General features: G+C 39.8%; 2 protein-coding genes across 2 annotated transcripts; both read right to left on the bottom strand.

Annotated features, from left to right (window-relative positions):
- Positions 1–2,330: 2,330 nt before the first annotated feature.
- LOC121917472 (uncharacterized protein C6orf163 homolog) lies at positions 2,331–9,542 on the bottom strand. Its single transcript, XM_042443474.1, has 5 exons — positions 9,152–9,542; positions 7,648–7,742; positions 6,470–6,577; positions 5,289–5,491; positions 2,331–3,295 (listed from the first exon to the last, which is right to left on the bottom strand). The coding sequence occupies exons 1-5, from the start codon at positions 9,297–9,299 to the stop codon at positions 2,839–2,841; spliced, it is 1,011 nt and encodes a 336-aa protein (XP_042299408.1). The 5' UTR covers positions 9,300–9,542; the 3' UTR covers positions 2,331–2,838.
- A 3,037-nt stretch (positions 9,543–12,579) lies between these two features.
- On the bottom strand, positions 12,580–16,826 carry LOC121917473 (small integral membrane protein 8-like). Its single transcript, XM_042443475.1, has 3 exons — positions 16,734–16,826; positions 14,839–14,977; positions 12,580–13,261 (listed from the first exon to the last, which is right to left on the bottom strand). Exons 2-3 carry the CDS (start codon positions 14,971–14,973, stop codon positions 13,103–13,105), a joined length of 294 nt encoding a protein of 97 aa, XP_042299409.1. The 5' UTR covers positions 14,974–14,977; positions 16,734–16,826; the 3' UTR covers positions 12,580–13,102.
- Positions 16,827–22,471: the final 5,645 nt, after the last annotated feature.

Here is a 22,471-nt window from a genome sequence, read left to right as displayed (position 1 = left end):
ATTCCCACTTACAAATAAATTAGTTTGTGATCCGAATCCATGGATCAATTCACCAGCAGAGCAATCACATTTTCTTGTAAAATAGCCCACTTCTCGTTCAAATTGTCCAGTGATTCGCTTCCAAAGGGACCCTCTTCAGTGGATGATCATCTGATCATGCCACTAAAAAATTGATTCTGATCCGCATCCTGTTTACACTTGCGCTGAATCAATTTATTTCAAAAGATGCAGAAAAAAACGAGTCAAAAAGAAGCGTGTTAAATGGGTCTAGCGCATGGCCCCCCTCTCCAAACCACTTCAGCAATTGAGCTCAAGTGCAAATAAGGGTCATTTAAACAACTTCAAAGTGGTTTGCAAACAGGTTTAAAACATAGTGGAAATGAGGCCATAGAAAATAAAGCTGCATTTATATAATAGTCAGAGTGGTTTAGTGGTTTGAGTGTTGGATTAGGACTCTGGAGGCCAGGGTTCGAATCCCACTCAGCCATAAAACCCACTGGGTGACTTTGGGCAAGTCACACTCTCTCAGCCTTGGGAAGGCAATGCCAAACCGCCTCTGAACAAATCTTGCCAAGAAAACCCCATACAGTAATAGGTTCCCCTTAGGGTTGCCATAAATTGGAAATGACTTGAAGGCAAATAACTTCTTTCCTCCTGGTATGGTGGAAAATCCTCACTAATGTTGAAGATAAAGATAAAGCAAACTGCTAGTCTACTGACTCCTCCACATGGAACTTATGTGGGGTTTTATTATGTTGCCCTTGGGTTGCAAAACCATGGTTCTGGCCCCTACACATTGTACCTGGATAACAAGTTGAAAAGACACCAGTGATGGATACAGGTCCAAAACACACTTCAGTAATAATCCAGTTTGAGACCGGTTTAACTGCCCTGCCTCAATTCTAGGGAATTCTAGGAACTGTACTTTTGTGAGATGTTCAGCCTTCTCTGTCAGAGAGCTCTGGTGCCACAACAAACTACGGGGGCATTCCCACTTGGCTTATAATGTGACATCCAAATGTCACAGATCCAGTAGTCTCTGCTTTATTTTAGAAAGGCTAAAGGCATTTTTATCCCTCAAATTGGATAAATCCCTTGGTTTGAGGTATCCCTTGGTTTGCAGTATGAAACCTAAAACACTGGTCAGAATGCTCTCTGTTAACAATAACCAGGGGTCTTTTCACACTATGAACCACTTTTGGTGCAGCAGAAATAATCCAGGTTGCCACCACTTTAACTACTGTGGCTCAGTGCTATGGAATCCTGGGATTTGTAGTTTGTTCTGGCACCAGAGCTCCCTGACAGAGAAAGTTAAATGTCTCCCAAAACTAGATTGTAGAACTCCATAATATTGAGCCATGATAGTTAAAGTGGAGTCAATAACATGGATTATTTCTGCAGTGTGGATACAGCCTATAATTTCATTTTAACTGTCACAGTTTCATCCTATGGACTGAAAGAGGGGCACTATTTATGAAACATTTGTCTCATACTATAGATATGCCAGAGACAGGAAAGGGGCTAACATGTTTATTTAATCATGAATAAGCTAAAAATCTAATTCCATTGCATTTATGTTACAAAGGGGGAAATTAGCTACATATAGGTTTCTGTTAAATTGCTTCTTAATTTTGAGCTTCATGCCGGTACTAAAACCTTTACCAAAATGGTGAAAAATGCCATTCATTATTTCATTCAATCCCTTCACCTGTATCCCTGTTTTGAATTTGAGAGAAAAGGAAATAGCAGTATGAATTTTTGAAAACCTCATTTCTGATCTACCCAGTAAAAGCCCCTCTCTTCATTTCTTCTTCTCCCTCTATAATCTAATTCTTCACTCTCCCACTTTCTTTAGCTTTCTGATTGCCATGCAGATTGTACAAGCAAAACTGATCCAACAGTGTAGATCAAAATTCAGTTTCCTGGGACAGATGAGGAGGCTTTATGCAGTGATTAGTGCAGAATATAGGAGGACTATCCAGATACAAAGACCACTAACCTTCCAAACTGCACCTACCATACATTGGTTAAAATTCTTTTAACTTTAGAACAGAGAAAATTATCATAACCAATCATTAACTAAAATAAACAAAAGTGGTGTACAGACCGCCCCTTTCCCCAATGGATCGGGGCCTCAGCTGCCCTGAGGCTCCAATCCGCCACTTCCCCGCAGCCTGGAAAGGGGTGTTCTTGGGGCTTCATGCCCCAAGGGGAAAGGGAGAAAGGGGCCGCTCGGCCTCTTTCTCCTTTGTGTTGCTGGCGCAGCTGTGTAAAGGCTGCACCAGCGACACAAACAAAGGAGCTCCGCCCTTCAGCGGCACGAAGACGTCACGTCCACGCCACCCCATTTGAAGGTGGCATGGCTGTGACATTGTAATGGCAGCGCCCATGCAGAAAGGGCGCTGCCATTACAACGTGCTAGGGTTGGAAAGGACGTCTGGAAAGGACGCCCCAAGGCAACCCTAGTACGCATGAAGGCTGGCGCAAAGCACTGGTCTGTACAGCGCCATAGATCCCTATACCTATTGTAAACCAGTTGATATTTAAGTATAGGTTGAGTACTCCAAAGTATAGTACTCCAAAATCCAAAATTTTTTGAACTACAACACAAGTACCTTAGTACGTACTTGTTCTATATTTGCGAGGCTGAAGAGAGATGCCACTGCAGAGAGACCGAGGATCTGTGAAATGGTAGGAATCTACACCTCCCACAATTTCACAGATCCTCAGAGTGAACATTAATGCTTTCACACACAGTCACACATTTAATTGTGAGAGAAGATGGTTTTAATTTGTCCCTGCAGTACATCTGGATCTTTGTGGCAGACCAATAGGTCTTCAGAGATCCTTGCTGTTAGGTGCTGTCACTTGAGTGTGCTCTACAGCATCTGAGTCTAAGAATGGACTTATTTTTCTGAATGGTAAGATAAAATCTGCTTGCCCTGGGGCAAGCTGGGGAAAAGTAAGGTTGATGTATTTCTGAAATGCTTCTCTTGTTTCCAATATTTCAGCTTCCAGGCTATCTTTCCAAGATGTCATATGTTCCAGCTGCTGACCAAGAGACAGGATCTCACTGTCTTTCCTGTTCACTACATTGGTCACTTCTTCAAGCTGAGCCTCACGGAGAGTGTCTGCTGATTTGAGCAGTTTCTCAGTTTCTTCCTTATACTCTTTTTGGGAGATTGAAAATGCAATTTCCATCTCATGCTTTTTCTCCAAGGCTAATAGTTGCAAATTCCTCTGATAAACTGCATGAGCAACCGCCCCAGCTTGCTCCATTTGTTCCAAATGCTTCCTAGAGGAGTGACATGAACAAGAATAAAATAAGTTTAGCACAATTTTCATTATCAGTAGTTTGGAAATGACTCTTGTGCAGATTGCACAGAACTTATGATTACAGCCACATTTAAATTATTTAGAACAAAGAGAAGAACATTATGAAATTGAGTGATCTGTAACTGAATTGATCAAGAGAATCATCTTGCAAGAAAAGTTAGCAACAACATTCTGTCCAATGGCAGTAGGTTGCAACTTTTTGCGTGCTTATATGGGAGGCAGTAATACCAAAGACAGTGGGACTTACATCTAAATAAATAAGAACATCTGCTTGTTTTTGTTCCCAAATTTATACATGTATGCACAAGAAAAATAATTACAGGAGTAAAACTTAAGGGAATAGTAAAAAGACAGCATTTATTGATGTGGCCCAAATTTTCTCTATATTTCAAAATACAATAATAGTGAAGTGAAAGAGATTTTCCTTTTGTTGGCATACATGTGTGATGTGTATGGTTTTTGTTCCAGTATTGTGTTTGCTCAAAACTGTTTTAAACGTGTTTGAAACAATATACACATGTTACAAAACCTTCTATATAACCATCTTGGTCTTCTTCAGTATGGAAAGAAAGAAAAGGAAGAAAGGAAGGGGGCATTGGTGGATTTTCGTGCTCCCTATTTATCCCTTAAATTAGAGGATTATGCACTTTGATAACCTCTTTTTACAGTGGGCCCTTGGTACAGTATCCACTGGGAACTCCTTGTGGATACCCAAATCTGTGGATGCTCAAATCCCATTATATACAATTCCATAGTAAAATGGTGTCCTTTATATAAAATGGCAAAATTAAGGTTTGCTTTTTGGATTTTTTAATATATATATTTTTTCAAGCGGTGGGTGGTTAAATCCATGGATGCAGAATCTGTGGATAGGGAGGGCTGACTGTATATGCAATCTATCCCATCCAAATATACCATGGACTATTTTTCCCACAGGATGTGTGTGAGGTTTTTTTTTCAAGCAAGAAGTAGTCTCACCTTTGAGCAAAAGAAGAGTAGAGAGGGTCTGCTTAACCTTTTTGAAATTTTGAAAACGGATTATTTTGAAAAAGAATGATATTCTTATAAATTCAGAGAACTGCTGGATTTTCCCCTACTACAATTTCCCCATAACTACCAACTATTAAATAACCATAATTATATATCCTGCAACATGACAAGGCTAAAGAATAAATTATAAGACACCTTTGATGTTTGAGCAGTGGGGCACAGAGAGTAAACCCTGCTATATTGACAGGTTAAGGATTCCTGTAACCTGTGCCTGTACTATGCAGTCACAGATAGCCAAACAGCCAAGGAGAGAATTAAAGGTAGTGGGATGGATCCTGAGATATCCCTTTCACAAAGGACTCTTCCACCTGCAAAAAGGCCTTTTCTGACTTAGCCCGAGATATTGTATGACAAAAAAAGAACAGAAAAATCCAGAAGTATGCTTCCCCTTGCAGAGGGCTTTCTACAATTGCTTGCAAAAAGTCTTGTATAACATCTCAAGAAGTAGTATGTAATAAAGTCTTCCACAGGGATGGGGATACGTTTAAGTGTCTAGCAAGCTACTATGATCTATGCCCACCCCTGCAAAGAAAACGGGAAGTACCCAGAAGTCTATTTCTAATTTTGAAAAGCTCTTTGGGGGGTTCAAGGCCCTATATCTTATTTTCAAAGGAAGATTACAGGTCCTGGAGGCTTCACAGACAGCAATTCTCCTTTTTTGTCTGAAATCTAGGGACTCATGGTCCAGGAGCCACACAACTGGGCAGGTGGCCACATGATCCCCATTTCAGATCTAGCACAAGACATCTAGCACAGCAGCACATCATGCTTTCTGCTAGCCCTTGGACAATAATTCAGAGGCACTGCCAAAATCTACTTGCAAATTTCTCAGTCAAACTTAGGATCAGGTGCAACTCTTCTCCAGTCTTTTAAAGGATAATATGAAGTTTGACAGTCATTACTTTTTTTGTGTGGCAAGGATTCCAGCTATCTTCTGTCTCTCCTCCTGTCTTGCTTCAGCTATAGCTTCGGCCTTCTCCAGATGGAACTGCTTTATGAGTCGGTGAAGTTTGTGAGTCATCCGTTGCTCAGCAGCTTCTGATTCTCTCTTCAGCTCCAGTTCCAAGTGCTGCAGCATTTCAACCCGTGTATTCTTCACAGCTTCCTTAAGCAACATGAAATAATAAGTCAGAAGAGCAAGACTTTATGTGATCTCCCCCTTCTTCCCATCATACTTTAAATAAGAGAAACCTGGAAAGAATGCTGGAAGGACAAACTGAATTCTCTCCTATCTAAAATGTTGTTGTGTGTCTTCAAGTTGTTTCCAATTTATGAAAACCCTAAGGTGAACTTATCACAGACTTTTCTGGGAATGAGAGTGTGTAAATCATCCAGTGTCACCCAGTGGATTTCCATGGCTGAGTGGGGAGTCAAAACCTGATCTCCAGAGTCATAGTCCAATACTTAAACTATTACACCACATTGGCTCTAAAACATACAGACACAAAATTCACTGCCCATAGAAACTCTGCATATCAAGGTTTTAGTATGACATTTACTTTGAGCCCGAACAGACAGGCCAAAATAAAGCTGCTTCGGGTCACTTTGGAGGTATGCTGTTTAAACGATGTTTAAGAACTGGAGCGCAGCTTTGGCACAGCCTCTGGCCTCTTAAGACACGTGTGTCATTTAAACAGCATACCTCCAAAGTGACCCCAAGCAGCATTATTTTGGCATTTGTTCGGGCCCAAAGACACACTTCTTTTCCATACATGGATTTTTCTCTACACAGATGAGTGCTCAAATGTAATTTCCGCAACTAAATATCCATCAAAAATTATTTACCACACAACTTCTGCATTTTTAGGCTTTGATCATTAGCTTCCTTCCCTAAATAGAATATATCTATTTTTCATATGCTGATTTTTTTCTGGCTCTCCCTTCCCATGACAGTCCTATGTACCACATCTGAATCTGTTTATGATGGCTGGATGGCCCTTGGGAATGGTGTGGGATATATTTTAGGGCAGGGAGGGAGCAGATAAAGTGACATACTAGCAGCTGCTACTGAAATAGCAGCTGAGGATCCAAAGGATATCCCCCTTGCAAATAAGTTGAGAATGAAAAGATAATAACTACTAACTAGTAATGCTTGTTCGTCTTTGGTTTTAAGATCTTCAAGGTCTTTCTTGTGCAGTGCTTCAGCACGAATAAGAGCATCTTCCACTGCATCTTCTTTTTCTGTCTCAGCCTACAAAAGTAAGCATGAACAGACTTGGTTACCAAGAATAAGTAGTCTATGCTTACGGTATTTTGATGTGGCATATTGGTTGTATACTGTGATGTACCTTTGTTAGCAGAGCAGTGCCTGTCAGCAGCACCTCCCCACTCCTTCCCACGGCTCCCCAAATATTTCCTCTAAAAATCTTTCACCATTAGTGGGAGCCTGAATGATTTAAATAATAGTTCAAGAAAAAATGCACAGAATTGCAGCATAAGTATTTAACTTCAGATTAGTTGCCATGGCATAAATACATATGTAGAGCACCATTTCCTTTTCTACATGGTTGAACTACATGGTAGTTTTCTCTAGGGATAACTAGTGGCTCTTTCATCATTTTTTTAATGGCTGCATGTGCATTGCATAGATAAATACAATGACCCACACAGACTTATTGTTTTACTTACTGAGATTGCTATTTAGTATTGTCTTTTATTTAATGAGATTGCTGTAATATTTAGGAATAAGGAACTCAGGGTTAATTCTGAATATAGATGCATAGGACTGCAGAGTTCTGTGTTTCTGTTTTTTTGTTTTTACTTTAAACATTTGTGTCCCAGCTTTTAAGACAGAGTACTCACAAGTCAGCTTACTAAAACACCAAAACACAAACAAACAACTTCATTTATATACCACGTCATACTGAACTAGCAGTGTCTAAGCGGTTTACAACTGTAAGCTAATTGTCCCCAACAATCTGGGCGCTCATTTTAGTGACCTCAGAAGAATGCAAGCCTGAGTCAAGCTTGAGCCCTTTCACTGGTATTGAACTCGCAACCTTATGGTTTGGAGTGAGTGGCTGCAGTACAGGCATTTAACCACTGCACCACCAGGGCAATGCATCCCACCACAAGTGCTATGGGAACCAAAGTCGCGGCCCAGTGATCTCACACAATATATAATAAAATTTATATAATAAATATATGACACCCATAACTACATATAGACCATATTTCTGGAAGACATTCTGTCTGATTCAGTGACATATATTAAAAGAAGGACTCACACATTGATTCATGTTGACAGCATAATAATTTTACCTGAAGCAGTAGCCTGTTTCGCAGTTTTTCTATTCGTTTCTCTGTTTCTAATTCTTTTCTTTCTGCTGCTTCTTGCTTAAGGTCAGCTCCGAGTTCTGTGTATGTCAAGAAAGAATTGAACAACACTGCTGTACAGGAATATTGTACTATTACATGACATTTGTTCTTTTGCTTTATTATTCAACAGGATAATAGAAATTTTAAGATTTACGGTATGTTTATGTAAAATGTTAAAGCTACACTTTTATGTAATTACAGGCTGAATTCACACTGCAGAAATAATAATGATGATGATAATAATAATAATAAGGTTCAGTGCTATGGAATACTGCAAACTGAAGTTTTTTGAGACAATTACCCTTCTTTGGCTGCATCCACATGGCAGAAATAATCTGGTTTGACACCAATTTAACTGCCATGGCTCAGTGCTATGGAATTCTGGCAACTGCAGTTTGTTGAGGCACCAGAGCAAAGCACAACAAGCTGCAGCTCCCAGAATTCCATAGCACTGAGCCATGGCAATTAAAGTGGTGTCAAACCGGAATATTTCTGCGATGTGGCTGCAACCTCTGTCTCACACACACATACATTAAAAATGACTGTGTATGATATGTAAATCTCCCTGTTAGCTAGTGGACTACTAAAATTTGAAATGATGAGTAAATGCTGATATCAGATTAACACCTAAAAAAGATGAGATGCAAGGATAAGAGTGCTCCTCCTTCAATTGACTTTTCCCATAACAAAGATGGTCCCTCTTCCTCATGTTCGCAAGCTTTTCCTTTCAATCTATCCAAAATGTGATAAACAAAACTACAAACAAACATATGTAAAGCTTGGAAAGTTATCTTTTAAAGCAATTACAGTACGTACTTAACATTTCAAGCCCACTCAGATGTAATTATTTATCATTATTGTTATAATTTATTTGTTTTTTTAAGTTTTGTTACTTCCCATTCTTTGAAAATTAACAAAAATGCTTTCCAGTTTGCAAGCTGCAAGCCCACAGTACAAAACACACTCGCCTCCAGTCCTCCTCATTGCCACCACAAATGACACCTCAAGTGTCCCTTTTGCCAAGCCAGGAAAATCCATCTGGCAAAAAGGACGCTTTTAAGACTGGAAGAGAACAAACGTGCTTCAACGTCATTCGGAAACAGGAAGATAAATGTGCTTCTCTCCATTTCCCTGCCAGATTTGTTTTCAATGTGATAAGGCTCTAAACCAGCACATGAACATGTGATATTCCTCCTCCCACCTCAGTGAAGACACCCTTCCTTAATTCTAACATATGTACCGTATGTATACCACAAAAGGAGTGATTTCATTCTTTTTAAGTTTGATTCATAATATTAGAAGAAGGAATGACTGAAAAGTACTACTCATATGTACGCATATGCTTTGCATTGCAGGAATTGATGTCTTCATGGAAGGCATCTGAATGCCAGAGACATAGACATTGTTGGTCATGGCTAGATATGTGCAGTATTTAAGAACAACTTACCCAGTATATCTTTGTGCGTATAGTATCGAGTTTTGTAAGGCTTATATTCCCTAATCCGATCGAAGGTCTCTGGTGTAGGAGGTGGCGGTATTAGTTTAGAACAAACAGCACAGCAAACAAATGTGTCAAAATCTGGATTCCTAATCATGATTGTATTCAATTTGTTTTCGACTCCACTGGTAATGAAATGTTGTAACCGTGGTCCAGATCAAGAAGCAAACCTTAGTTATTGTAGCCAAAGCTGAGTGTGACTGGTGTTTTCTTATAATGCATGCATGTCAATAGGAGGGAGAGAAATATTTCACCATGGTATGGTGAGATGGCATCTTCAAGCAGCTGCCTGCTTCTCCTGCAGCTCTGATGTTAAGGAGCTCTGCATATCATATGGCCATCAGAGGGATGGTGAGTGTGGGGTAAAATCTCCCCAAGTAACAGTTGCTAGGCAAAGTAAGCCTGGATCACAAAAGCATCTGAGACACTACTTAGCATTAAGCAGGACATCTTTTAAGTTAGAAACTTAAAAGGGTTTCCATCTGCTTTTCCAAAGTAGTTTCTGTTGGGTTACTGACGGATTCAAGCATTGGCTGAGTATCTCAAATGTATTAGTTTTTATTTAAATGAAAATGCCATGGTTCTTGATCAAACTTGCAACATTGTTTAAATTGCATTTCCTCTTTAAGAAATAGCTATATGACACTTTTCTGCCAATGTATGTTCCAGATTTTTGAATCCAGATTTTGACACATTTTTTGCTGTGCTGTTTGTCCCTGACCAAATTAAAAAAAAATCATTTATGGCCAGAACAGTGTAATTAATTATGAGGGAAAGTTACAATGGTTCCCCATTTGGTAAAAGCCCACCAAAATTACTGGTCCAACACTTTTTTTTATAGCTAGGATGCACTTACACACACACACACACACACACACACACACGTGCCTGGCCTGAAGACAAAGAGCCCTCCTCCTGACCACCATCTTTAGGGGGAGAGAGGCAGGCCAGCAACAACAGGCCTCACCTGGAAGACAACATTCTTTTTAAATTAATATCAATTTTTATCTTGTATTGTAATGTTTTAAATTTTGTAAGCCGCCTTGATCATATTTATGGAAGGGCGGGGTAGAAATAAAATTTATTATTATTATTATTATTATTATTATTATTACCTGCAGCACCTGATTCAATGAAAAACAAAAAGGAAAAAAATCAGTTATCCCAATTCATAAAATGTGCAAAATGTTTTGTCTCTTGATCCTAATTTTATTTGTCATAGGCAAGTATTTAAAAATAAAAAAGACTGCAACCTGCTTCCTGTTTGTTGTTTTTGACCTATTACTAATATTAGAAGAGTTTGCAAAGTTAATAATAATAATAAGTTTATTTATATCACACTTTTCCAATTTTTGATCAAAGCGATCATTATGCCACTTCCTATTACCATCCCAGCTCATAATTGCTGTATGTGTGTGTGCCTTCATGTCACCTGTTGACTTATGGCAATCTCATGAATTTCATAGGATTTTCTCAGGCAAGGAATGCTCAAGTTGGTTTTGTCCATGTTTTCCTCTGAAATATAGTCTACAGCACATGGCATTCATTGGCAGTGCCCCATCTAAGTACCTATGAGGGCTAATATTGAAAAAAAAATTAATTTAAAAATGAAAGGCATAAGTTTTTTCACTGTTTATTACTTTTCTGTTGCACTGTAGTGTAGTTCGTCTTTAAAAATCTTTAAATAAGAAAATGACTAGAATTTTGGGGGATGGAATCCCAACAAAATGCCATTCAAAAAGAAAATATTTTACTTTCCTGTAAAAATGAACAAGTAAATGATGCTTTTTTCACTCAGAAAAAATGACCAATCATTGTATTATTTGAAAAATGAGCATTGTTATCCCTCAGAGTAACACATTCCATGTATACCTCAGTTAATGAAGTAGATAAGCTCCTGGGCATTACATTTGGTACCAGACTTCAAAGACATAGTCCTGTTAGTCTGGATCAGTAGCCAAAGGGATCATGCAATATCTTTGAGTCTAACTGAAAGAAACTGGTAGCATCTTTTGTAGTCTTAAATCTACTTCATCAAATATATGGTGTGAAGTATCATGGGACAGACCTTTATAGCTATGAATAAGCTGGTTGCATGTGTGAATAGAAATAGAAATGCAACATTTGTGGGTTTGGTGATGTGGTGACAAGTCCAAAAGCAGGAGGAAACATGTTGCCTAAAGCCAAGGTGAGTGGATAACCATATGAAAGGTGGGTGGTTACTGGAATGTAGTGTGATGCTGGCTGGGAATCAGAAAGATGAGATAAACTGGCCAAGACAGCCCTCATGAGGCTGGGGTGATAACTAGTGCTATGTATAGTGAGCCAGGAAACCTTTATCTGTTCAACTCATAGTACATGGACTAGAATGTGTTTTTGCTGTTTCTCTTTCCAATCTTCCTTTATAGTTTTTTGTTGAAGAACTGCTGTTCTGACGTCTGAGAAGAAATACCCAGGAAGATTGATGAGTTCTGCAACTGGGTTTTATGTATTCCCTAATGTCTGATTTATGTCAATTTATCCTATGGCACAGACACTGGTCTGTTTGCCCAAAGTAGAGTGTTGAAGGGCATTGTTGACAGAGGATGGCATATATCATGCTAGAGGATGAGGAAGTGAAAATACCTCAATATTGTGGGTGATGTGATTAAGTCCTGTGATGACATCTCCTAAGTAGACATGTGGCCAGAGCTGGCATCTGGCTTTGTGGCAAGATCTTGAACTCATCTCCCCATTCATGTTGTATGTCCTTCTGTAGGTATTGGGAGGACATCTGTAGGCAAGTTAAAGCCTGATACCAAGAGCCCTTGATAGGGCAGCGTTATCGTCTAGAACAGGTTGCAGTTCATTGATATGTCTGAGGGGTCTCAGTTGGGAGCTGTATGTGACCATAAATGGAGTTCTACCATTTCTTTTCTTTAGTGTTCTGCAATAGATTATTCTGGGTACAAGTCATGTCTTGTTGGTTTTTCTTTTTTACATTATATGGTGGGTACTGTAGCTTGCAGAATGTTTGATGTAATTCCTTAAGTTTGGCATCCCTGTTTTGTGGGTGAACTGTATCAGAGGGCTTGACTGTAAATTATGGATTTGTTTCAGGGTGGAAACTGGAAGCATGTAAGTATGCACAGCAGTCATTTGTTTTGCAATATAGTATGGTGCTTAGATGTCTGTTGTATGGCTGCATAGTGGTTTCTAAAAAATGAACTTGTTTTGTTAATAGTTTCAGTCTGAAACTGATGGAAGGGTAGAAGTTGTTGAAATTCTGGTGCAATGTCTTGAGTGAGTCCTCTCCATTTGGTACCAGATGTAGAAAAAAATGGAAAGAACAGGGATAGGTTCCTATATCACAAAAAAAGAAGAATACTTCAACATGCTTCAGCAAAGTTTTTATTTTATTATGTAAATAAACAAAAGCATCTTGAATAATCTAAAGGCCACTTGAAGGCTTCTTCCAAAAATGTATCCAGGGATTATTATTTTTATTTCTCCAGCCTTAAATTTTCTTTTGGTTTCCATTTTGGTGTCCAAACTTATATTTGTCTGTTTTTTGACATACTGGCGAGCTGGTGAGGCAAGCTTGTCTGTTCTCCCCTTCTCTCTCTGAAGTATGCCTGTACAGGCAATGCTTTTCTTCTAGGCTCTCAATATTAGAAGTGCACAGGTACACTTTCCAGTCTGTGATTATTAAAATTCCTACTGGATGCAGCAAGAATGAGGAGGCCCCAAATCCCACTCGTGTGGAATTAGTGTTGCCAGAATTTCAAAAACAGCAACAAGGGACAGTCAAAATTCATGACACGCAGGGTTGACAATCAGGAAGCCACTATGAAGAAGTTCAGAATACTATATATCCTCAATTTTTGCCTCCATATTGATACATACAGACAATATGCTTCTTTAATCCCATTTAGAAGTCTTCCGCTTCATCTGTCTGTTTCCTTCACTGTCAACAGCTTCATAGAGATCTTTTTTATTCTCTTGTTGTGCATGCAGATATCCAATATAAGCCACACAGAGAGTAATGGTTACAAGCCCAAAGGCCATTACTGTTTTGTTCTGTGAAGATTTTTCAAAAAATACATTATGCATTTTTAAATCCCAATGTCTTTTACTTAGTTCATGTCATATAAACTAATATATTAAGGAAATTATTTTATACTATATATTAAGCTGCTCTTTTATTTTATTTTATCCATCTTTGTTTCAGTGAGGAAACGTCTGAAATCTTATACATGTTTTCCAATGAAATCTGTGGGATCTCCTTCTAAGCAGACATACTTTAGATTGCAGTGTAAATTACTGAATCTCTTTAAAATTAACTGCTGACCTAATTAACAGGAAATATTTCCTTCCTCTGAAATATAGCCTATAGCACAGTATTTATTGGCAGTCTCCCATTCAAGTACTAACCAGGCCTGATGCAGCAGTACATATATTTTATATTTATGTTGATATGCATCCTAAAACAATGACTGACTAGTTTACTGATTGGATGGAAGAGTTGTAAACTGTAGTAAAGTTAACTATTTAAAATAGATTTTTGAATTGATTTTGGCCTGTGAAGTCAAAGGCTTTCATGGCCGGCACCCATAGTTTTTTGTGGGTTTTTTGGGCTATGTGTACTCTTCTAGAACATGGCCACATAGCCTGAAAAACCCACAAAAAACTATGATTTTGGCCTTTTTAATCCACCATCCACCTTAATTACTGCGTGCTGGTTGCTTGTGTTTGGTAAACACTGCTGTAATCAGCTCTTACTCCATGAAATAGAGTAGGTATATAATCTAATAAACATATGAAGTCATTTTCCTTTATGACTTTTATGACGACTCTTATGGTGCTACATAAATAACAGTAATGAATTATCTACTCATTACTAGTTAAGTTACAGTTCAACTACAACTCAGCTGATGTATGCAAGCCAAGCCCATATATTTCAACTGACCTAAATCAACAGTCTACATATTTTTTTATAAAATGCTTAACTGTAGTCAGTAGGTTATAGCTCTTGATCATGAGTGTGCATGCATCATGACAATTTCTCTATTCCATGACATATTAAATTTATATTTGGCCTACTATGACTAAAATATCTGGATACTGGGCTATTTTGATTAGGAAACAGTTTTATTTTTTCCCTTACAAAACATGTGTAACTTGTGAATAAAATTCAAAAAGCAAAAGAAAGCTACAATTAAAGGTACAGTGGCCCCTTGGTATCTCTGGGATTTGTTTCTAGGACTCCCTCTTGGATAGCAAAACCCGTGAATTCAAAGATATACCGGTGTTAGTCTACAGAATCAGTATACAGAGAAATCTTGTAGCACCTTTGAGACTAACTGACAGAAAGAAGTTGGCAGAATCTATGAAAATTCATGCTGCCAACTTATTTCTTTCATTTAGTCTCAAAGGTGCTACAAGATTTCTCTACATACAAAATCCATGGAAGTTCAAGTCCCCTTAAATACAATGGTGTCCCATATAGAAAATGGCAAAATCATTTGCATTTCAGATTTTTTTGGGGGGGGGGGTGGGGGAGAATATTTTCAAGCTGTGGATGGCTGAATCCGTGGATAGGCCATATAAAATATAAAACAGACTTTGGAATGCATAAGTCCCTGCTATTCTCTTACAGGTTTAATGAAAAGCTCCGGGTTCACAGCTCTGAACAGTGTGGTAGTTCTGGCACCTCGGAGTCCTGGAACTCGATAATCTTTCTCTTTGGGTGCTTCCTGTTGTAAATCTGGACTCTGACGTGCTGGAGGCATCTTCCTGCAGTGCAAAACGTTTGGATAAAGCAAGATAATAATTAAGGTTTCTGCTGGAAAAGAGATCTGTGCACACAGAAAGTATACAGGCCTTCTGACCAGCTACAAGGGAAATCCTCCTGTCCTCTAGAGTTCAGCTGACAGAAGGAACATAGGAAGCTGCCTTCTCCTATGGCAGACTTTAAGTCCATCTTGCTCAGCTGTATTGCAAAGGAGGACAAGGCACAGCAAAATGCAGGATATTCAAGGAGAATGTAGGACATTACAAAATAAAAGTGAAAACCACTAATATAAATGTAAATTCATGCTTCTTAGTCATGCTCAAAATGGAGGACATTTCGACATTCCTCTTGGACAGAAGGTTGAAATGGAGGATGTGTCATGGGAAAGGAGGATGTCTGGTCACCCTGTTCTTAAACTGCCTGACTGTGGCTCCCAATGAGCCATCACACAACCACCTATCTAGTAATGCCAGGGATTGAATCCAGGGGGGCTAGTCCAAATGAAGATAAGGGATCCATGTGTGTTATGTGTGTGTGGCCTATGCAGCAGAGGGATTGCCCCCAGGACTACTTTCATGAGGAGCCATGAAACTGGTTGCATGGCAAACTACACTGATGTGAAAGGAGCATGGGACTCGCGCGCTGCCTTTTGTTTATTCCTGTTTACATTTTGTATGTGGATGGTGGACATCCAGATCAGGCGGCCCAGACACCCTCCTTTTCTATGACGTGTCCTACATTTCAGCCTTCTGTCCAGGAGGAATCCCAAAACGTCCTCCATTTCGAGCAGGACTAACAAGGATGAAATTATTATTTCCATTAGTGTTTTTTTCTTTTATTTTCCATCCAGGAGGAATCCCAAAACGTCCTCCATTTTGAGCAGGGCTAAGAAGGATGTATTTACGTTGCTAGGAGTATTTCTAGCTTTTATTTTCTATCCAAAAGGGAATTCCTAAATGTCCTCCATTTTGAGCATGACTAAAAGGCATGAATAGATAGATAGATAGATAGATAGATAGGAGAGTGTTTTCAGACTTTATTTTCATCATGTCCTCCTCTTTTTTTATTGAAGGTCTTCCATTCTGTGATGACCTATGGAAGGAAGGAAGGAAGGAAGGAAGGAAGGAAGGAAGGAAGGAAGGAAGGAAGGCAAGGCACCATAAAATATAGGACCCTAAAGAAAAACGTGAGCCATTACAAAATAAAATTCCTCCTGGGCAGAAAATTGAAAGCTAAAAGCACTCACAGAAATAGAAATTCATGCTTCTTGGTGATGCTTGAAATGGAGGACATTTTGGAATCCCTCCTGGACAGAAAATACAAGCTAGAAACACTCCTATAAATGTAAATCCATGTTTTTTAGTCAAGTTCAGAATGGAGGACATTTTGGGATTCTTCCTGGACAGAAAATAAAAGCTAAAAACACTCCTATAGAAATGTAAATCCATGCTTCTTAGTCATGCTTGGAATAGAGGACATGTTGGAATCCCTCCTGGACAGAAAATACAAGCTAGAAACACTCCTGTAAATGTAAATCCATGCTTCTTGGTGAGGCTCAAAATGGAGGGCGTTTTGGAAGGCCCCCTAGGAAGGCTTGAAATGGAGGACACGTCCTGGAAAAGGAGGACAGGTCTGGTTCCCCCTGCTGCCCCCAATTACCTCAGGAAAGGGGGCGCTGGGGGGGTTCAAAGTGACCCTATCATGGCCCTGGAAGCGCCCCTTGACCCCGCCCTCTGGAAGACCCCAAAGCCCCCCCACCTGCTTTCCTGCAGCGCTGGCGGAAGAGAGCTAGAGCTGCTGCTGCTGCTGCTGCTGCTGCTGCTGCTGCTGCTGCTGCTGCTGCTGCCTGAACGCTTTGTTCCCGCACAGCGGCTCAGCTAGCTTGCCCGCGCGCGCCCCCTGGCGGTCGGAAGCTTTGCAGCCCTTTCACTCTGGAGGGAGGGAGGGAAGGAGGGAAGCAAGGAAGCTAGGAAGCTGTGCAAAGGGTACAACAGTGTTGTTGTTGTTGTCCTTGTTGTTGTGTGCCTTGTTGGGGTCCTTTTCTACTTATGGCGACTTTGAGGCGAACCTATCATGGGGTTTTCTTGGCAAAGTTTGTTCAGAGGAGGTTGGCCATTGCCTTCCGCTAAGGCTGAGAGAGTGTGACTTGCCAAAGTCACTCATTTTTTGTCCCAAGGAGATATGGATCGCCACGCCGATGCATATCAGGTTTGTTGTTCCCATTTTGGTTTGGGTCCATGAATCTCTTAGATTCATTGTAACCCCTGTATTATTCACATGTGCCATCATTTTGGGATACAATGGAACCTCCTCTCTTCCTTTGAATGATACAGAGCAATCCAAATTGATTTAGAAGCTTATTCACACTGCTGAAGATGTGGATTGATGAAGATCGGGGGGGGGGGGGAACAGTATTGGTATCAAATATTCCAGGTTAAGTGGTTTTTTTGCCAGCCCCCCTCATGCATTGAGTGCATTCAGGACATGTGTGAACAACAATGATCCATTCTAGATTATTTTCATAGTGTGAACGGGGCCATAGTTGCAAATGAGTTAGCTGTGTGAAATTATCACCTTCAATACAGCCAGTCTTTCCAAGACTCCCTTTCTTCCCTTTTCTGGGAGAAGTCCTGCATCAAAACTGTGTCCTGCCAGAGAACTGCATAAAACCCTGTGACCTCAGCTATATAGGGCCTGAATTCAGTAGTCAAGAGCACTTCTAGCATTAGATCATGAACACAATGGCTGTCCTCTTACTTCCCTCCAGCACATAAATGGAAGGCAATTTGTCAGGAATGTGAATGAAATTTGCATGCATTAGACTAGTTTGCAAATATCTGAGAGTGGAAAATACCAAGATATCAAAGGATTCAAAGGGACATCTGTGTTTTGTGTCAGTGTTTAACTCACAGAAACATATAATCTGCTATACCCGTAGCTATTGTTGTGGCAACAGTTTTATAATTAATGCACACTGAGAAGAAGACAAAGAAATGAAAGGAAGTGGATGCCATTCCTTTTCTTACAACTAGAAAAGCTGATAAGAAACATAACAGTGTTGCTGTTGTTGATTATTATTATTAAGGGAGATAGTGGGGGTATGTTTATACAGTGGAGATAGTGGGGGGATATTTATGCTGGGGTTTGGTTCCAGGACTCCCTGTGGACACCAAAATCTGTGGATGTTATTATATACTGTAGTCAAAAGTCTTTCTAGGGAAATTTGATTTAGCTCAATCTATTGGGTTGGCTACAAGAATCCTTGAGACCATTTCCTTTATGTATACTGAGAGAAAAGAGATCAAAGGAATATTGCAGAGGCAGAATTCTCTGAATGAGTTGTTTCTTTTATTAAAGGGGAAAGTCACACAACAGTCCACATTCACTCACTCTTTCATACCAAGGCTAAGGAAATTAGGGGTTAGCTTGGAATAGCTTGAGGCTGAACTAATGGCGATACTTATACAAGACAAGGCTTGACTCTGGATCCACTTGTGAGGGAGGCAGCATTGGATATGACCGTTCAGGTGAGCAAAGGGAGCATGAATGTACTGGGGCCGGTCAGAGTTCACAGTGACAGAGTATCTCCATGCCTTCCAATTAGCCCACTGATGAAGAATCTTGGGGATCTTTTATAAGCACAAACTAGCCTGAATGCAAAGGTGTTTGTCCTACATCAAAGGAAATCAAATCTGCATTATAAAGTATGGCTTGGTCTGGCAATGTCAGGGTGAAAAATGGAGTTGAAAATCAGCCTTATCTAGCTTGTCCGGCAAAACATCCTGCCTCAATTGCCTGTCTTCCTGACTTCAGAAGTGTTAAAGTGTCTCCCAAACTATTCTGTTTGGTGTGCATATGGAGTAGTGCAGACGTGTTCTTACGCCTCGGGAATCATGGCTGCCCAGAGTACAGCATCCGTTTGGGGCATACACACCAAAATTCAGAAGATGTCGGCTTAGTGTAAGAATAGAATGGGATAGTAAAAATGATAACCCTTATATAAAATGGCAAAAATCAAGAAAACATCCATGTAGCTGTACTGGCCATATAACAAATCCAATAACATCAAAAATCCACAAAACAGTGGTACCTTTATTGGACCTACTAAAATACACATGTTGCTATTTAGAAAGCTTGCAACTTGTATATAATAATAATAAATAAAAATTTTATTTGTATACCGCCCTTCTTTCAATCAGGGCGGTGAACAGCATCTATCAAAGACAATACAATACAGTGCAAATATTCAACACAATAGATTACAATTAAAATCACAGTTAAAACCAATTCTGGCCAGCATAACTACTGCTGTCGGAGGGGGGAGACTAGCTGGATCCTGCAACTGGGAATGCACGCTTAAACAAGAAGGTTTTTAATTCCTTCTTGAAATGGGTTAGGGAGGTGGCCGAGCGGAGCTCTCCGGGCAGCGAGTTCCAGAGGGTCGGGGCTGAGATGGTAAAGGTCCTCCTGGCTGTGGAGGCCAATCTAGCTCCAGGGACCCTCAGTAGTTGCTGCCCAGAAGTTCTGAGTGCATTTTGTGCATTTTGGTTGGTCCAATAAAGGCATCACTATTTGGCAAAAATCAAGGTTTTGTTGTGTTTTGTTTTTTGTGGTTGGATATTTTAAAGCTGTGGATGGTTGAATCCATGGATGCAGAATCCGTGGATACAGAGGGCCAACCGTAGTGTCCCAGTGGGTGTAGATAGCAAGTAAGTATCTTAGGTTCTTGCTTGCTTCAGTAGAGGATCTAGTGTTGATATCCATAACAGTTCAACAGATGTTTTGTTCAGTTTGTCATATTTATCAGCGCCTTAGTCCAGGGAGAGAGCAATGAAGAAACAGTCCTTAAATTCTTCAGCCTCACCTATGTACAATGCATACTTTCTTCAAGCTATCAGTCTTAAGGTGATGTCATACTGCAAGTACAGCAAGCATTTTCTTGATATGAGGTTAATGTTTTTTTAAAAAAAGAAGAGGAAAATGAGGAATGCAATAGAAACTTTCAAAAGATTTAAGAGAGAAGGAGAGGAAGAAAAGGAGAAAGATACAAATGTATAGTTTTAAAAAGTCTGTAAAGTGGGTGCATGTACCAAAATTAAAAGGTTGATTGCCAGATCTGGAAAAGATGGAGAAAAGTGGGCTGGATCCAGACTTAGGGTTGAAATGGATGGGCAAAACAGAACATTTAGAATGATGCATGAAATGAAAGCAGGGGAAAGTGAATCCAAGTCTCACTTCAGGGCTAAAAAACAGAGCAAAAAAAAGCTAGGGAGTTTATCACATGATGGGACGGATCCTGTGCAGAAATTGAATTTAAACTTTAAAAAACCTACAAAAGCAGGTAGATTTTCAGATGATGTCAGCATTAACCCAAACAGAAAGTGGACAAAACTTGCAAAAGCAGGTTAATTTTCACAGAACGTAAGGTTTAATGATCATGAACATGACATTAATCGGAATGGAAAGTCCTGAAAATAAAAAGGAGTGGGCTTTGTCGACTTTCCGTTCGGGTTAATGTTGCATTATTGCTGATTAACCCCAACATGTCTGAAAATCAACCTGCTTTTGCAGATTTATTCTAGATTTTTAAATCCCGTTTCTGCATGAGATCCGTCCCATGTGATAAAGTTCTAAGACTCAAGGTGGAAAATGCACCTCTTTCCACCAGCATGTAAATGGCCCAGGCTGCTGCAAAGCAAAGAGGCAAATGTCAATAATGCACTCAAACCAGACAGTCCAACAGAGGAGCATGAGGTGAAGGGGTATGTGAAGGGGGCATGTATGGTGGACCTCCATGATTGTGCTTTGCCACTGGGCAGACTAATGCACACGTGCGACTGTGTGGCCAATCATATGGGTGGGTATCTAATGGAATGGCATCTGGGTGGGAAGAGGGAAGTAACTGAAGTTGCTGATGGTGTGTTTGTGCAATTGTGTGCATGCATGGTAAACAGGTGGCAAAAAAAAATGTATCACACAGCTTGGCTTGACACCATGCAATGCGGACAGTCTGTGGGTGTTCAGGCCACCTTCGGTGCCACCAGTGGTGCGACCTATTTTCAGATAATGCAGGACTTCATATAACGCTTTTTCATGCCCATCTGCTCTGGACTTAAGTTACACTTATAAGTGACACAGTGAAATCAGAGGGATTTCAATTAGTCATCTTAAAGGAAGTTACATTAATTTGAATTGGGGGCAACATAAGTACAACTGAATCTGAACCTATACAGCTGGAAGCTTCTGTCTCAAAGTGTCAAAAGTGGATTCTATACCAATGCATTAACTCTAGGATGTAGGAGCAGCTTTATTTTTGTTGAAGAGAACAGTACAATGAAAAACATCTCACTCATGCAGGTTCCCAAGTTTGACAGAAATCTGACTCTTGGAGGATTTTATGCTTTGGGGTGTATCCATTCAGCAACAGCAGTGCTGTAGATTATGACTATACAGTATTATATAAAAAAGGAATGGAACAAAACACTGACTTCCATATTCTGCCCATCTGAAATGATTCATTTATATGTTCATTCAATATTTTAAAGTGAACAGTTGGTTTAATCTTTGTTTGCAAAGGCAAAGACAAGCAATTCAATCCACATGTTTTCAGCAACCAGTAATAAAAAGGAAACAGCAGGAGTTCATTTCTGATAAGATCTTTAATTAAAATGTTAGTATTAATTATAATTGTGTCTTTAACAACAACACCTGGACTTCAACTTACATATGAAAAGTTTATGTATCAAATGTCTTGATAATGTAAGTACAACAGGAACACAGTCAAATCTTTTGAGATGGACCAGATAAATGAACTCAGTAAAATCTATTCAATAGTGAACACCTATCTGTGACATAGTTATTTTGTATATTCATAGGTTTAAAACATAAACATGCTATAATCCTAAACCCATTTACGCAGGACTGATTTTGAATAAATTCAGCAGGACTTACTTCTGGGTATGCAGTATAGGGTTTTTCTGAAACCAATATGGAATGACCCTTTCTGTTGCCCAACCAGCTAAAGATTGGCCAGTACATGAGAGGCAGGCCTATGTAAAACCTGCCTCAAAACCTGTCCTCCTTTTCCAGGACACATCATATATTTCAGCCTTCTGTCCAAGAGGAATTCCAAATTGTCCTCCATTTTGAGCATGACTAAGAAGCCTGAATTTATAGGAGCCTTGGCAGCATAGTGGTTAAATGCCAGTACTGCAGCCACAAAGTTTTGAGTTTGATCCTAGAGAAAGTCTCCAAGGTCCACTCAGCTTTCCATCCTTTTGTAGGTCAGTAAAATGAGTTCCTAGCTTATTGGGGGCAACTAGCTTACACATTGTGAACCGCTTAGGGAGTGCTAGTTCACTGATAAGCGGTATAGAAATGTACAGTGCGCCCTTACTTTACGTGGGGATCCATTCTGGACCCTCCCCCCCATGTAAAGCAAATAGCATGTATGCTCGAGTCCCATTGACAATAATGGGGATCATGCATGCGGTGTG

This window comes from Sceloporus undulatus, unplaced genomic scaffold (genome assembly GCF_019175285.1).
Source record: "Sceloporus undulatus isolate JIND9_A2432 ecotype Alabama unplaced genomic scaffold, SceUnd_v1.1 scaffold_19, whole genome shotgun sequence".
Classification (NCBI taxonomy): domain Eukaryota; kingdom Metazoa; phylum Chordata; class Lepidosauria; order Squamata; family Phrynosomatidae; genus Sceloporus; species Sceloporus undulatus.
The sequence above is the reverse complement of the archived record's forward strand: the minus strand, read 5'-3'. Positions and strand labels throughout refer to the sequence as shown.

What these genes read in the sequence shown, in the direction of transcription:
- LOC121917472 (XM_042443474.1), bottom strand. Translation starts at nt 9,299, where the DNA reads ATGATTAGGAATCCAGATTTTGACACATTTGTTTGCTGTGCTGTTTGT. An exon ending in GAAACAGGCTACTGCTTCAG is followed by an intron (nt 6,578 to 7,647) that starts GTAAAATTATTA and finishes TTACTTTTGTAG; the next exon opens with GCTGAGACAGAAAAAGAAGA. An exon ending in AAGACGAACAAGCATTACTA is followed by an intron (nt 5,492 to 6,469) that starts GTTAGTAGTTAT and finishes ATGTTGCTTAAG; the next exon opens with GAAGCTGTGAAGAATACACG.
- LOC121917473 (XM_042443475.1), bottom strand. Translation starts at nt 14,973, where the DNA reads ATGCCTCCAGCACGTCAGAGTCCAGATTTACAACAGGAAGCACCCAAA. An exon ending in CGGAGCTTTTCATTAAACCT is followed by an intron (nt 13,262 to 14,838) that starts GTAAGAGAATAG and finishes AAATCTTCACAG; the next exon opens with AACAAAACAGTAATGGCCTT.